The sequence below is a fragment of the Conger conger genome, chromosome 9, assembly GCF_963514075.1.
Source record: "Conger conger chromosome 9, fConCon1.1, whole genome shotgun sequence".
In the NCBI taxonomy this organism is placed as follows: domain Eukaryota; kingdom Metazoa; phylum Chordata; class Actinopteri; order Anguilliformes; family Congridae; genus Conger; species Conger conger.
Window position 1 is genome coordinate 31,083,244 of NC_083768.1, and position 14,124 is coordinate 31,097,367.

General features: G+C 43.2%; 1 protein-coding gene across 2 annotated transcripts; it reads right to left on the reverse strand.

The window, feature by feature from the left end:
* Positions 1-6,565: 6,565 nt before the first annotated feature.
* On the reverse strand, positions 6,566-14,108 carry znf622 (zinc finger protein 622). Of its 2 annotated transcripts, none has more exons than XM_061254196.1 (7): positions 13,436-14,108; positions 11,874-12,426; positions 9,906-10,184; positions 9,006-9,168; positions 8,714-8,823; positions 7,691-7,834; positions 6,566-7,324 (listed from the first exon to the last, which is right to left on the reverse strand). In XM_061254196.1, the coding sequence occupies exons 2-7, from the start codon at positions 12,415-12,417 to the stop codon at positions 7,191-7,193; spliced, it is 1,374 nt and encodes a 457-aa protein (XP_061110180.1). In that variant the 5' UTR covers positions 12,418-12,426; positions 13,436-14,108; the 3' UTR covers positions 6,566-7,190. The 2 variants fall into 2 exon arrangements, with proteins under 2 accessions (XP_061110180.1, XP_061110179.1); XM_061254195.1 differs by having other exon boundaries at positions 9,906-10,187; positions 13,436-13,921.
* Between the last annotated feature and the right edge of the window lie 16 nt (positions 14,109-14,124).

The window sequence follows — 14,124 nt, forward strand, 5'->3', positions numbered from 1 at the left end:
TAAGCTTTGGACAGTAGCCTACCACGCAGATACATTTTGTCCTATTTAATTGGTATTTAGGTTATTATAATGAAGTATAGGCATATACGCGTACATCATCACTGAACATACACGTTTTCTATTTTTATGAATCTGTATATCACCGAACAATGCGTATTTGGCTAATACGTTCACACGCTATATTCGCATTAAATAGCCATTAATAGCCTTATTAAAAGGCCAGTTTATCGTTGCATTAGAGGAAGGGGATCTACACATTTGGCATGTCCGATATATTTATTCTAGCTGGGGCTCCTGTGGAAAAGCCACAACGTGCTATTTTGGCTGAAGGAGATATTTAAGCCTACAGTGGCATCTTTCAACGATGTAGGCTACTACTTCCAGAAGAAAAACAGTAATGCACGCTAATGCAACAAGGTAAAATAGTACTCAGGGCAAACCATTAGTCTACCTACAAAAAGGATCCATACCAAGCTTGTCTATTGCATTATAACAGCGTGGTTATAAAAGTGCGTTAAAGTTGGAATTTCAGCCTCCTGTCTCCCTGTCTAGTGTGTCAAATAATGCGTGTAATTAGGTGGCTTCATCAGGCACTGTAATTAAGGTAAATAAGGCAGACACACCGATAGCAGGTTTCAGTGGCGACTCTTCGCCAGTGAAAGCCCGTTGAATACAGAAATAGATTGCAGACCTTACAAATTACTCCAACATATAAGGAAAACATGTTAATTCAGGCACTGACCACATTATTAGATGACCCGTACATTAGCTTAATAATGCAAATATGTAATCACATGGCAGCAACTCAATGCATAAAAGCATGCAGACATGGCCAATAGGTTCAGTTGTTATCCAGACAAAACACCAGAATAGGGAATAAATGTGCAAATGACTTTGAGCTTGGAATGATCGTTGGTGCCAGATAGGGGGTTTTGAGTATCTCAGAAACTACTGATCTCCTGAGATTTTCTTGTGCAACAGTCTGTAGAGTTTACGGAAAATGCTGCAAAAAGCTGACAGTGAGTGGCGGTTCTCTAGGCGAAAAAGGCTTGTTAATGAGAGAGGTTAGAGAGAAGACAGGAGACAGTGGACAGGAAGGCGACATTAACTCAGATAATCACGCATGACAACATTGGTATGCAGAGGACCATCTCTGAACACACAACACGTTGAACCTTGAAGTGGATGGGCTACAGCAGCAGAAGACTAATAAGTTGAATACCTTAAATAAGTACAATAAGTACCTAATAGTACAGTGAGATCTAAGTATTTGGACAGTGGAGCAATTTCTTTTGTCTGCTCCAGCACATTGGATTTCAAATGAAACAATGACTCTCACCTCTAATTTGAGAGTATTTACATCTGTATCAGGTCATCCATGTAGGAATTGCATTCATTACATTACATTACATTACATTATTGGCATTTGGCAGACGCTCTTATCCGGAGCGACATACAGTTGATTAGACTAAGCAGGAGACAATCCCCCCTGGAGCAATGCAGAGTTAAGTGTCTTGCTCAAGGGCCCAACAGCTGTGCTGATCTTATTGTGGCCATACAGGAATTCGAACCACCGACCTTGGGAGTCCCAGTCATGCACCTTAAACACTACGCTACGCTACAGGCCGCCATACACCCTGCATTCCTTTTTGTACATAGTCCCATCCATTTTAGGGGATCAAGATTGGACAGTAGGCTTCTCAGCCATTTCTGATTAGTCCGGTGTATTCAGTCACTTCTTTAGTGCAGGTATATGAAAGCATAGTTTTGATTCGATTGCTGTTTGTTGACATGAGGACCAGAGTTGTGTCAATTCAAGGCAAGGAAGCAATTATGAGGCTGACAAATAAGAATAAAAGTGCCAAACAATGGGCTTACCAAAACAAAGAGAACACTGGTGTACTTTTGGGATCACTATACCTTGCTGTGGGATGTAGCACCGGAGGCATTTGACTGAACTTAAGCACTGATCCTTGGGTACACTGCCAGAACATGCAGGTTTTTCCTCCACATTATACGCCGTATCCCTCATCTCCTAACAGAGAAAGCCACCAAGCTTCTAGTCCAGGCACTCGTCATTTCCTGTGTGGATTACTGCAGCTCCCACCTGGCTGGTCTCCCAGCTTGTGCCATCAAGCCCCTCCAGCTGGTCCAGAATGCTGCAGCCCGCCTGATCATCAGCCAGCCCAGGTCGGCCCATGTCACTCCACTCCTCATTGGCCAGCCTCCTCCACCCCCCTTCCGATATCCCTCTTGTGTAACCCTAACCCTTAATAATTGCATTACATTACATTACAGGCTCTCCTGGAGCAATGCAGGGTTAAGGGCCTTGCTCAAGGGCCCAACGGCTGTGTGGATCTTATTGTGGCTACACCGGGATTAGAACCACTGACCTTGCGTGTCCCAGTCATTTACCTTAACCACTACGCTACAGGCCGCCCTTTAATAATAAATGTTTTAAGAAATGCACTTATGATGACTGTCTTTTTGTTCAGAACAGCTCTTCATCCGTATTTTACTAGTTATGAATTTGATGCTTTTAACCTGTGGAAGAACCTACGCACTTGTAAATTGCTTTGGATTAAAAGAGTCTGCCAAATGACTAAAATGTAAATTAACATTTCAGAATTCATTCTGCTGCTATCACCAGTGGCATTATCAATGAAGTCAAGTGAGCCAGTGCCTGTGGCAGCCATACATGCCCAAAATATAACACCCCCACCAACATGTTTTACATATGAGGGGGGGTGTTTTTGGTTTTTTGGGCTGAAACAAATCTATGGGTCTCATCTGTCAACAAGACCTTGATTGGAGAAAAACCCTTACAACCTTTTTCCAGAACTCTGCAGACTCATAAGTACTAGTACTGAGCAAAATGTAACTTGGCCATTGTTTTTGCAGCGATCTAGTGGTTTGCATCTTGCAGTGTAGACTTCGGTTTCGGTCTTCTGTGGGGAGTGGTCACTAACACTAGAGCTGCCTCCTGTAGAGTGCTTCTGATCAGTCAGGATAGGTGGTTGGGGATTTTCTTTAATTATGACATTCTGCAATGTTCGAGATCCTCATTGGCCTTGCAGCCCCTTTGCAATTTTGCTGAGCTCACGAGTGCTCTCTTCTTCATGATGTTCCAAGCAGCTGTTTTTTTTAAGCTGCTTAAGATTTGATCTATATCTCTGATTATATTTCCCTGATTTTTCAGCCTCACAATGGCTTCCTTGAGTGACCTTTGACCTCATGTTTACAAATGCCAATAACAGAAATAAGGCAATAAAAAGCAAAGAATCAAGACTAGATACTGAAACCTTTGATAGCTGGCTTGAGGAAATGATTGAATCCCCCCGTCCAATCAGAGACATCAGACGCACCAGTTGTCCAATTACATTTGGACCCCTAAAATTGGGGGACAATGTATAGAATGGGATGCAATTCCTACACAGATGTCCCAATATGTAAATACCTTCTAACTACAGGTGAGTTGCTCATAGTCATCATTTCATTTCAAATCCAATGTGCTGGAGTGTGGAGCCAAACGAACAGAAATTGTACAACTCCAAATATTTACAGACTGTTTGTTTATTAGAATTCCTACACCATTGCTCATTTTAATAGCATAGCAATACCACAAAATTGAAGCGATAAAATGTCTTGTATGTAATGTAACCAGCCTAGATAGCCTAAAGTACATACCTATTAAACATGATTGCCACTTTAGTGCTATGATTGACATTTGTTTATTGTTGATGTATTGTTAAAGTATATTGTACATGTACTGTCCATATACGTTTACACCATAAGTATATATGTATTATCTTAACAGTGAAGAGTCCACAAGACCCAGTCATATAATTATGTTATGGTTAATGATAAATACAACATATAATAGAGAATTATCATGGTAATGGCAATAATGAACAATTATCACTATTATTATTATTATTATTATTAATTATCATTATTGTATCTATACAAAATGTGCAGATATAACCTAGATGTAGTGATGAAAAAACAATAGAACCAAATTGTTTCAAAGTAAATACTTTTACTTTAAGTAAAGTGTACCATGTAATATTACAGCACTCCATTTGGGTTAAATCAAAACATGAAATATTCATAGAATGCACAGGCTATTAATGGCACATAATTATTTACATTTGGTGTTATAAATGAACCAACAAAAGGAGTTTTAGTTTGGAATCTTAGTAATGTTACTGTGTCGGCAAATCACAAAATGACTTAAAATGTTACTTTCTTCCAAAATTCCGGTCGGCACCATTGATATTTTGCCATACAAAGGCGCATTTACGGTAAATGTAAGTCTCTTTGGCTAAAAGCTTCTGCTAAATTACCAAATTGTAATTTAAGTTGGCAGTGCAGCAAAACAATCTTCATTCTTAAAAACACTTGCGGTCGAAAATGGTTAAAGTCATGTTTTATTTGAGTGGATTGCACCGCCTTGTGGCTGACACATTAAGCCTATCAGTTGCAGCACCGTGTCATACGAGTGAGAGATTGCCATTGATTTGTACAAAACTGCCATAGGCTACTGTGCAATACTAGAACTATTGTATTTGTTGTGATAATACAGGTAAGCAAAGCATACTGTATGCATGTTAAAATGTAATATATGGACAAAAGTTGTTTACGTGATGTCACCGTTCCATTAACTCTATCCACTCAGCTTATAAAACCACATAGCATGTAATAATAAAGAAGTATAAGCTATTCTTTTACACGGGCTGTACCGTATTATCATTAGGCTCCTGACCAAATGTAGTGTGGCAGTGCAACAGTCCGAGTTGAAACTATTGATTGCATGCACTGGAATATTTCAAGAGATTCCAGCCGTTTCTGGTGACTGACAGATGAAAATCAGTTGCATTAGCAGGGCTTTTGGTAAACAGTCTGAATCAATACCGAGGAATACAAGACCGGGCCTGTCACACCTCACTGGCTTTTCTTTTTGGGACAGGGTGCATTAGGTACAAACAGGACTGGATGGTTCGGCAGGAGAAATCCAAAAAGATGTTTTCACAACATGAAAAATCATCCATACTCATCCTTCTGTCCAAGAGCAGTTTAAAAAGGCTATTTAGACAAACCAGAAAGAGCCATTTAAAATGGTCAACGAGACTAACCTATATAGCTATAAACAAACTCAAGATAAAAGTGCATCGAGGGAGGAAGCATCTCCGTGTCCGGAAAGATTTTTTTATATTGTCCCGGCCAGCCATCATCAAATCTGGACCCTGGTTCTTTTCTCCCAGGTAATTAATTCGCTGATTAGTGCTCCTGATTGGCCGGCCTGTCTTCACAGGTAAAGGGCGGGTGGCAAACCAGCAGTTTGTGAACCTCGAGGACCGCGATTTTATGATCCCCCGTGACGGACAAAACAGTAAGACACACCGCTTTCAGTCTCCGTAAAAATAAATCAGTTCCATTTCCCCAGCATCTATTCCTCACTTGTCCCGCCCACGTTCCCCAACACAGTGGCGCGCATGGTAGGCCGAGTGCCTCGCCCATGCCCACAGCCTCATTGATCTGCAAAATAAACGGATGCGCTGCCAACGACCCAAGAGGCCACAACCGAATACAGCGGCGCATTCATTATCCTGCGGGACATCTTTCATGCAGAGCGTCCGTCTTCACAGACATCGCAAAAACCACGGTGTCGAGCCGCGCGCTCTGCCCCAGGCTACACGGATACACGAGCGGTTGGCGCGGGCGACTCGTCGTTTGCGAGCTACAGGTTCATGTTTCTGCGCACCCACCATAACTCTTCACTGTAGTCGGGGGACAGGTGGGAAATTAATTTTTCCAGGTGTTCGGCTGGACACAGACGCTGCCGCACGTCTCATTACACCTTCGATCAGTCGGCCCCTTCGGAGATTTATCGGGTCGAAACGGACAGCCTTTCCAACACCAGATACATTCGTTCAAACTCATGAGGACAGACGAATAGAGAATAGGCAATATTCTTTCATTGACGAACACTAAATTTGTCATGCCACTTCATTATTCGGCCATTATACTAAAAACGAAGTAACCGCCTTCTTTCTACAACAAATGTGCTGTGGTCCCACCACAGTTAACCGTTTATCCTACAATACTTAAATGTTAATGCATGTTGCCAGTGTCAACGGTTCACTGCTCATTCGAGGCAGGGTGTGGTTAGGGAGCGGGGTTGTGGTGCTCGAATATACTTCATCTCGAAGATAAACAGCTGACCTGAAAGTCTCTCCGACCAGACATCCTGCTAAAGCCGCTGTAAATGATCCTCACAGGTGCGCTTTCCATTCGATAAGCACTGGGATAGAGTGGATCTCTCTGTTAGGGAGCGCCAACAAAACACATCCAATCGCCAATAGCTTGATCCCATTAGGATTTTCTTCCTTTTCTGACAGGAGCGATGTGGGGGAAAGAAAGCGTGGCCTTAACACAGTGGTTCGCCCACCAGTGTGCGTTGCACATACAAGTCTTATAAGGGGCATCTAATTTCAAGGAGTATTAGCCATCTATAAAGTACGCTAAACTTAATTTGTTAAAATAGAACGAAAACGCTTTCAAGTTCTTACTTCATGATAATTTATTAAAATGTTGCTGAAATAATTACAATGCACTCATAACAGCATTTCTTTATGTGGTCTCCATACATGTTAATATCTTTTCAGATAAATTAACGTTTACTGTACAAAGCAATCAAAATGTCTTTAAAATGATTTTGCAGGAAAGTATGATTGGTTGCTAGTCTTGCTTTTAGAGAATAATTGTTTGGGTGATGCAGAAACATTTTCAGAAGTGAAAAGCGCAATTACAGACCAACAGACCATGCTTCAAAGAAAACTCCAGTTAGAATAGGCAAGCCAAATGCATCACTTACACCACCGACCAATAGCCACAGACACAACACGCATGCTCTGTGGGCTACAGATGGGAATGCAAGCATTCACAGACCCCATAATGGATGAACCTATCCTGTGCTATCAATCACTGCCTTCTACAAGCCAATAAAAGGACATTTGGTCTCCAAAGTAAACCACTACAATTGGTTCTACTCATAGCCAGCAAGTCACTTATAGCACATGACAGCTTCACCCATCTTGGGGTTCATGAGTCTGGGGGCTCTTCCATCAGCACCGAGGCTTGTTTCAAACAAGGGTTTTCCCAGTGATGTGGGGGAACACACGGCAGACTCAGAACATAACTTGGGCCCTGAAATGCATCTGCTTGGTGGCGTTGTGTTGGACTCCCATTCTCAGCATCCATTTGGACTTCATCCTCTGGATGTAGCGCATGTCCTTCTGGATCCGAAATCCAGCTTCTCTGCCTGTGTGGTTGGGGGAGCGGTGATTGGAGACATGATACATTCGAATTGTGAGAAAACATTTCAGCCAAATGAACATGCGACCACAGAATTCTGCATTCATGCTGTGTCATCCAACATACAAATATTATTGCACTGATGTATTGGGTCAAGTACAGCATTTCACTTGAGGTCATACAATACAACCACTGAAGTGAAAGTATGAACACTGAAGACAGAGCACTCCATACAACTGGAGTTTCTAATGAAAAAGCTCTAAAAAGGAACTTGCAGAAGAAAGTTGGATTTGAATCTTCAGAAAAAAATGGGGGATGGGAATGTGGGATCGTATTGCCTCCCTTTGTGAGGCGGGGGTGGGTCAGCTCTCACCTGTGTCCCCTGCCCAGCCCAGAGCCCGGTACTGCCTCAGCACCCGGCCCACTGCGTTCCTGTTGTGGGCCACTGCCACCGTCCTGGGGGCCCCGAAACGCTGCTTGTAGTAGCGCATGAGAGAGCGGTGGCCAATCTTGGCACCTGTGAGGGAGTCAGCGAGTTAAAATGGAGGCCCGTGCAGCCAGCCAGTGTGAGTATGACCGCGTCAGTATGACAGCGTGTGAAACAATACGGGCATAAGAGCATAGCGTGACAGACATATATACAAGAAGAGGGATTGACTGGGGTGTGACGGGAAGGTGTGATGACATCTGCAACTGTGCATGTGACATGGTGTATATAAGAATGGGAAAATTAGGGAGCATAAAAGCGTATAGATGCAACATGGTGAGCAGAAGAATGGGAGTAATAGGGTAAGTAAAACAGTAAGGATATGACATGGTGAGTATAAGAATGGGAGTAACAGGGGAAGAGTAAGGATGTGATATCGTGAATAAATAAGAATGTGGGAATAACGTAAGGATATGACTGAGTATAACAATGGGGGAATAACAGGGTAAGCGAGTAAGGATGTGATATGAATAAATAAGAATGTGGGAATAACTCAGAAAGAGAGTAAGGATGTGACATTGGGTATAAGAATGTGGGAATAACGGTGTAAGAGTGTAAGTATGTGACATGGTGCGTATAAATGTGGGAATAAGAGAGTAGATTGAGTGGGCATGATGGGGAGGTCTGAGGACATCTGTGCAAGAATACACTAATGTGGGAATGACCGGGTGAGCACAAAATTATGGAAGAGAAAGTAAATAAGAATGTGGAAATGACTGGGTAAGTATAAAACCATGGATGTGACATGGCGATTATGAGAATGTGCGAACAACAGGGTAATTACAAGAGTAAGTATGTGACAGGGCGAATATAAGAACGTGCAACGGTCAGTGAGTGAATGAGAACAAGCGAGCATAGGGAGTATAAGATTGTGGGAGTGCCAGGGTGGTACAGTCGAACACAAGGCACCTGAGGGCAGGGTCAGCTCCATTGTCTCGTCATCGTACTCCAGATTCTTCTCCGGCAACTCGCCGTCCTGCCCATCATCTTCACCCTCTTTTTGGTCTGGGTAGCTACTCCTGCACGTTCCAGACAGCCAGGTGAGAAAACTGCATACGAGCCTCTAACCATACCTAGCCTATAACCATACTTACCCTATATAATGGAACCCCTGCATAATTAATGTGTGATACACTCTGAAACTTAATATTTTCGATTTCCTGTTATATGGTCCTGGAGAAAGGTGACGGCGGACCTTTACCTGAAGTCATAGAAGTCTGCGAACTCCAGAGCAGCGTCTCCGTCGGTGAAGAGCCGGCAGTGGCTCTTGTCGGTCATGTGGGCCTGCACCGCCTCCGTGGAGTAGAAGGACTTGCCCTTCTCGTTGCACCACAGACACACCTTCCCCACTCCCACCTTCTCCCCTACGGCAGGACAGAAGGCATCCAATTAAAGAAAGTAATAGAAATGACTACACAGACTGATGCCAGGTCTGGCGATTAGCTATGATTTGCTTCACTCTCAGTTCAGTTATTCAGTGAAACGGCAAGCCAAATGCTTTTAGGACATTCTGTGATTCCAAAATCTAAATGAAGGTGATCAGGCACTCCAATTGTGGCCACTCCTCCGATGTGATCGATTGAAGGTAGTTGATAAGACAGATATTGTACATTCTTGGATAAATAAAAATAAGAATGTCCAAGGACCTAAGGTTAGATGCATTTCATTTTCTGGTTTTGATATAATAAGGCTAAATTTAAGTAAATGTTTGCTGCACATTACCATTTCAAACTACTAACAAACAGAAATGACAAGGCATCACATCCATCATCATGAAACTTCTACACTTTGTCACAATAACGTAAGTATTTCTTGCAATAAATAGCAAGCGAAATCTAAATTTTATTTATGGCTCAAACTAGCTAGGCAGCTAGAAATCACACCTCACTAACACTGTAAAGCTAGCTACAACAACCTAGTTATATTGGTACACACACAGGAAAAATAAATAAGGACCCTGCTGAGATGGCTAATACCTAGTAACCCCCAATTGATCTGGAGGCAGTCATAAGCCTGTGAGCACAATGTGAGATGGGCTGTGGCCTGATCCAGGATCAGCAATTGTAATGTACTAGCGGCTAAGGCTAAGTGTGCCACTCACCCAGGTACCGGATGATGCCCTTCAGGTCCACCAGGTACTCCACATCGGGCAGGAAGAAGCTGTGCACCTTGGTCATGTGAGACAGGTTTTTGAGGAGGGAGCGCGAGTGATGGGTGCAGAAGAGACAGTCTGTGACCGGGATGGACCCTGGGGGTGGCACCTCACCTGCTGTGCCCGCCGCCTCCGCCCCCTCCCCCTCCATCACATCCTCCTCTTCCTCTTCCTCATCCTCATCCATTATGTCTTCATCATCATCATCGTCCACATCCTCCCACTCCTCTGCTAGAAGGGAGAAAAAGCAAGTAAACAAGTAAAAGTAAAAATGAGTCATCTACGTCAGCTTATTCATAGCCAGTCTTCTACACCGGCTTCACAAAGCCTTCTTTCTTACGTAATACTTTGCAGAAAGTGCAAGGAGTACAGCAAACTGATGAACAACTACTTGCCTTGAAGACATACTCAAAATTCCAGAATCAAACTTAATTTTAGATGCAAACAGCAACACTGCAGCATTTTAAATCAAATCCATAGCATATGTAATCAGCATTGCCTGACAACTGATTAAAGGGAACATTCAAGCGAAGTAGCAATTGAACAGTAATGCAAATGGCAATATAAAACCGCTAATGCATTAACCTTTGTCAGACAGGCAGTCCCCCCCTTCAAAGCAGAACAAAATTCAAGAAAGTGTTTGATTAAATAAAATGGTAGAGGTTAAGACATTAAGGAGTTTATAATTTTAAAAATATTAGGCAAATTCTTATTTAAAAGATATAGGAATACAACACCTACTAATAATTCCCAGAAGCAGAGGGGTTTGTCAATAAAATAGGGGAAGGAAGCAGTACAAGAAAAACAAATAAAGCAACATTTAAACAATAATAATAATGCACACTGACCGTTATAAAACATGGTTACGGACACTAATGTATAAGGACGCTTATATAAATAAATGCTCTATTCCTGCTCTGGTGGGATGGACAGTGGAGCTCACTACATGTCTAGGCCAGGGGATTTGTGGCCTCATCGGCATGAAGGGGCCTGCTATCTGCTGCTAACCCTGTTGGCTAAGGCAGATTTGCCATCATTACTCTACACCCACATCTTCGGGTTAGCAGCTGCTCATGTGGGGCCTTGAGACATGACAGTAAGTAAGAAGGGAGTGAAGTGAATAGCAAGTGTTTAATACACAGAGAGATTCATTCACTCCCCTTGAATATTAAATCTGCAGAAATATTTCATAAATAAACAATAAAGGGCAAACCGCCACGAAAGGTCAAGAACACAAGTGGTTGCTCCAAGTCAATACAGAGTGCTCACTGGTATAAACTGACTGGAAAGAACCCAATTTGTCATTTTGATACAAACACAGGCCACAGGACCTTTTAAAAAGATGACATTATTACGGTGCGTGAGCCCACGGGTGAAGGCCCAACAAAGCCCACCCATTAACTGGTTGCATCACATCATAACCTGACAAAAACCAACACATACTTCACCAGGAAAAGAAGCTGGTGAATTCTGGGTCTGATGAGGGAATTTTATTTCGATTTGACCTTACATTTGTGCACTGGGTCACTGTTATTGTAGTACTCGGGGTACTCTAGCTGTCAACCATGGGAGGCCAGTTGGTAAGTTGATGTATTCTTCAAGGGTTCAAGTTGTATCCATGTGATCATGCTAGGACGCGGAACTGTACCTTCCTCTAGGGTCCTCATCACACTTGTCCCTGGGTTTGATTTGCACTTCATTGAATATCACTCTGAATAAGAGGTATATTTGTGTACTTAAAGCATATCCACCAATTTAAATACTTTTTGGGAAATTTGCATTTAAATTTGCATAGTTGGATGGTAAGATTGATACCATTTTCATCATCCAATAATAAAATCTAACATTTTTATTGGCACCAAAAGAAAAATATTAGCAGTAAGCAAATGCAGCGTTATGTGATGCGTGTTAACCAACCTTCCGCCATAACAGCCCCATCGGCCTCCTCTCTGATCTTCCGGGCCTGCTCCTCGAACCACTGCAGTCTCGGGGGCTTCTCCGGGCGTACCCTATCCTGCCCCTCCACATGCGCAGCTGGGGCCTTCTGCTGCTCCCGCAGGGCCTGCTGGAGCGCCTCATTCCTGGTATTGTTGTCCATGGGGCCTTCATCCAGGCCCTTCTCCAAGTTCTTCTCGTTCATCCTTTCCACCTTCCTCTGGGCCGCCAGCAGCGCTCGCTTTTCCGCCTCCTGGTGCTTGTGAGACTGCAGGTGGTTGTGGAAGGCGTTGCCGCTGGAGAACTTCTTGCTGCAGGTGGCGCACCACGCCGTCTCGCCCTGCAGGTGCTGCTCGGCCGCCGCCCGTTGAGCCAGCACCCGCTCCTGGAAGTTCTCCGCCGTCACAGGCGGCATGTCCGCCACCTTGCGCTTCAGGTTGTAGCGGTGCCAGTCGGTCTTGTAGTGAGCGCGCTGCACCTCGCCGTCAGCGAACGCCACCCGGCAGCTGATGCAGGTGTAGGACATGCCTGCGAGCTGTCATAAGAGCAGCTTTGTAATGTCTCATTGGCACCATAAGCAAAACAAAAACTACAACAAATTGTCTTTTGAAAATCAAAGGTAGCAACAAGTAAGCATTGTAAGTATTGTTATCAGGACCACGACAATAGATATCTAAATCCCCAGTTCCCACTGGTTTCAAGGGTCTATCACTGGTCGCCGATTTTTGGGTGAAGGGAAAACAGCTTACGCGGATCATCAACTTTGGCCACCAGTGAGTTACAACATACCCTGAAATACTTAGATTTACAATACAGATAATAATATCTGGCTACACAATTGTCACTACTCCGACCAGGAATGAATACCACTGCTTTTGCTATTGGAACGAAATGTTGCCGCTGTTTGCCATACAGCACGGTAACTAAGTTACAACAAACGGCTAGCTGGCCAAAACCTCAACGCTGCATGATACCAACTTCTGCTCTTCATCCTTCCGTTCTGCTCTTTCACCGTTTTTACGCCTCATGTTCACTGGCATGGACTTCACTAATCGTTCATTTAACTTACTTTGCTTGTATAGGCTAGTTTACTTGGCGAACAGCTAGACTAACATAGTACCATACCCGCAAATGCTAACTAGTGACAAATGAAGCCCGGATGTTGAATTTCATACGAACGTCAGCCTTTTAGCCAGAGTTTAGCCAGCACTTGACTTGGATCATTTTATCTGACGAGCTGCTTAAATTGTGTAACGTTAAGCATAAGCCGAACACCACCCAAAGCCAAAACACCGAAAAATATCAAGTTACTCGAAGTTAATTAGCTAATTTAGCTAGCTAACTAGTTAAATTAAACTAGCAAGCTCAGTAAGTTAACTGGCGATAGGCTAGCTAACTAACTACCACAACAAGGCAGGGCGGCCAGGTAGGGAGATAAGAGTTAGCCAGCTAGACGAGGGAATCTATTTAACTATAAAACTCAATCTCGCCCTGGGGTACGTGGTGGGCTTGTTATTAAATCTCGTTAACATTACAAGACTTACCTTCCTAGTACAGACCAAGCACAGAAAACACGCGTTGAATATATCTTCACCGTGTCTTCCGGGTGACCTTTCACTTTATGTCATATTATGAATCGTTGAGCCGATCCTGTGGCCAGCACTGCCACCAAGCGACGAGGAGGAGGGAGGATATGCCAAGAGAAGGGGCCGTTTTAGCAGACAAACGAGATTTTATTCTCGAAACCTTAAGTGTCTTCAGTTGAAAAAAAGCAATTATATTCATGTTTTGACTTTATGGTTGTCTGTGGTATTTCAATAGTTAGTCAGAAAATGTGTCCCTTGGAATCGGTATTGCTGATGGCTTTTGGAGATTATATAACTTTAATGACCTGCAGGTGGCGCTTCCTACTTACAGACACGCAAGCAGAATGTCAATCTTCTGATAGGCTAATTACTGGTATTTACTAACTGCCGTCAGTAGGCCTTTTATTTCTTCTTCTAAACGTTTGAAACTATTCGGATGTTTATCACCTTACATTGTGTATTTAGGCTTGCTAAACAGCTGCCTCTAGTTTGATCGTAGCGCCTATAGGCTCAGAAAAGCTGTCACGAACGGTCAGACAGACACCAATTGATTTTTATCAGATTACTGACATTCACACTTGAACGCTTTACACCCTCCCCATAAATGCTATATATATAATTTGAGAATGTAGAACATACAGTCGGGG

Coding starts and splice junctions, on each gene's coding strand:
- znf622 (XM_061254195.1), bottom strand. CDS start 12,417: ATGTCCTACACCTGCATCAGCTGCCGGGTGGCGTTCGCTGACGGCGAG. Junction 8,824..9,005: donor GCAGACTTCTATGACTTCAG/GTAAAGGTCCGC, acceptor TGGAACGTGCAG/GAGTAGCTACCCAGACCAAA. Junction 7,325..7,690: donor GGGCTGGGCAGGGGACACAG/GTGAGAGCTGAC, acceptor CCAACCACACAG/GCAGAGAAGCTGGATTTCGG.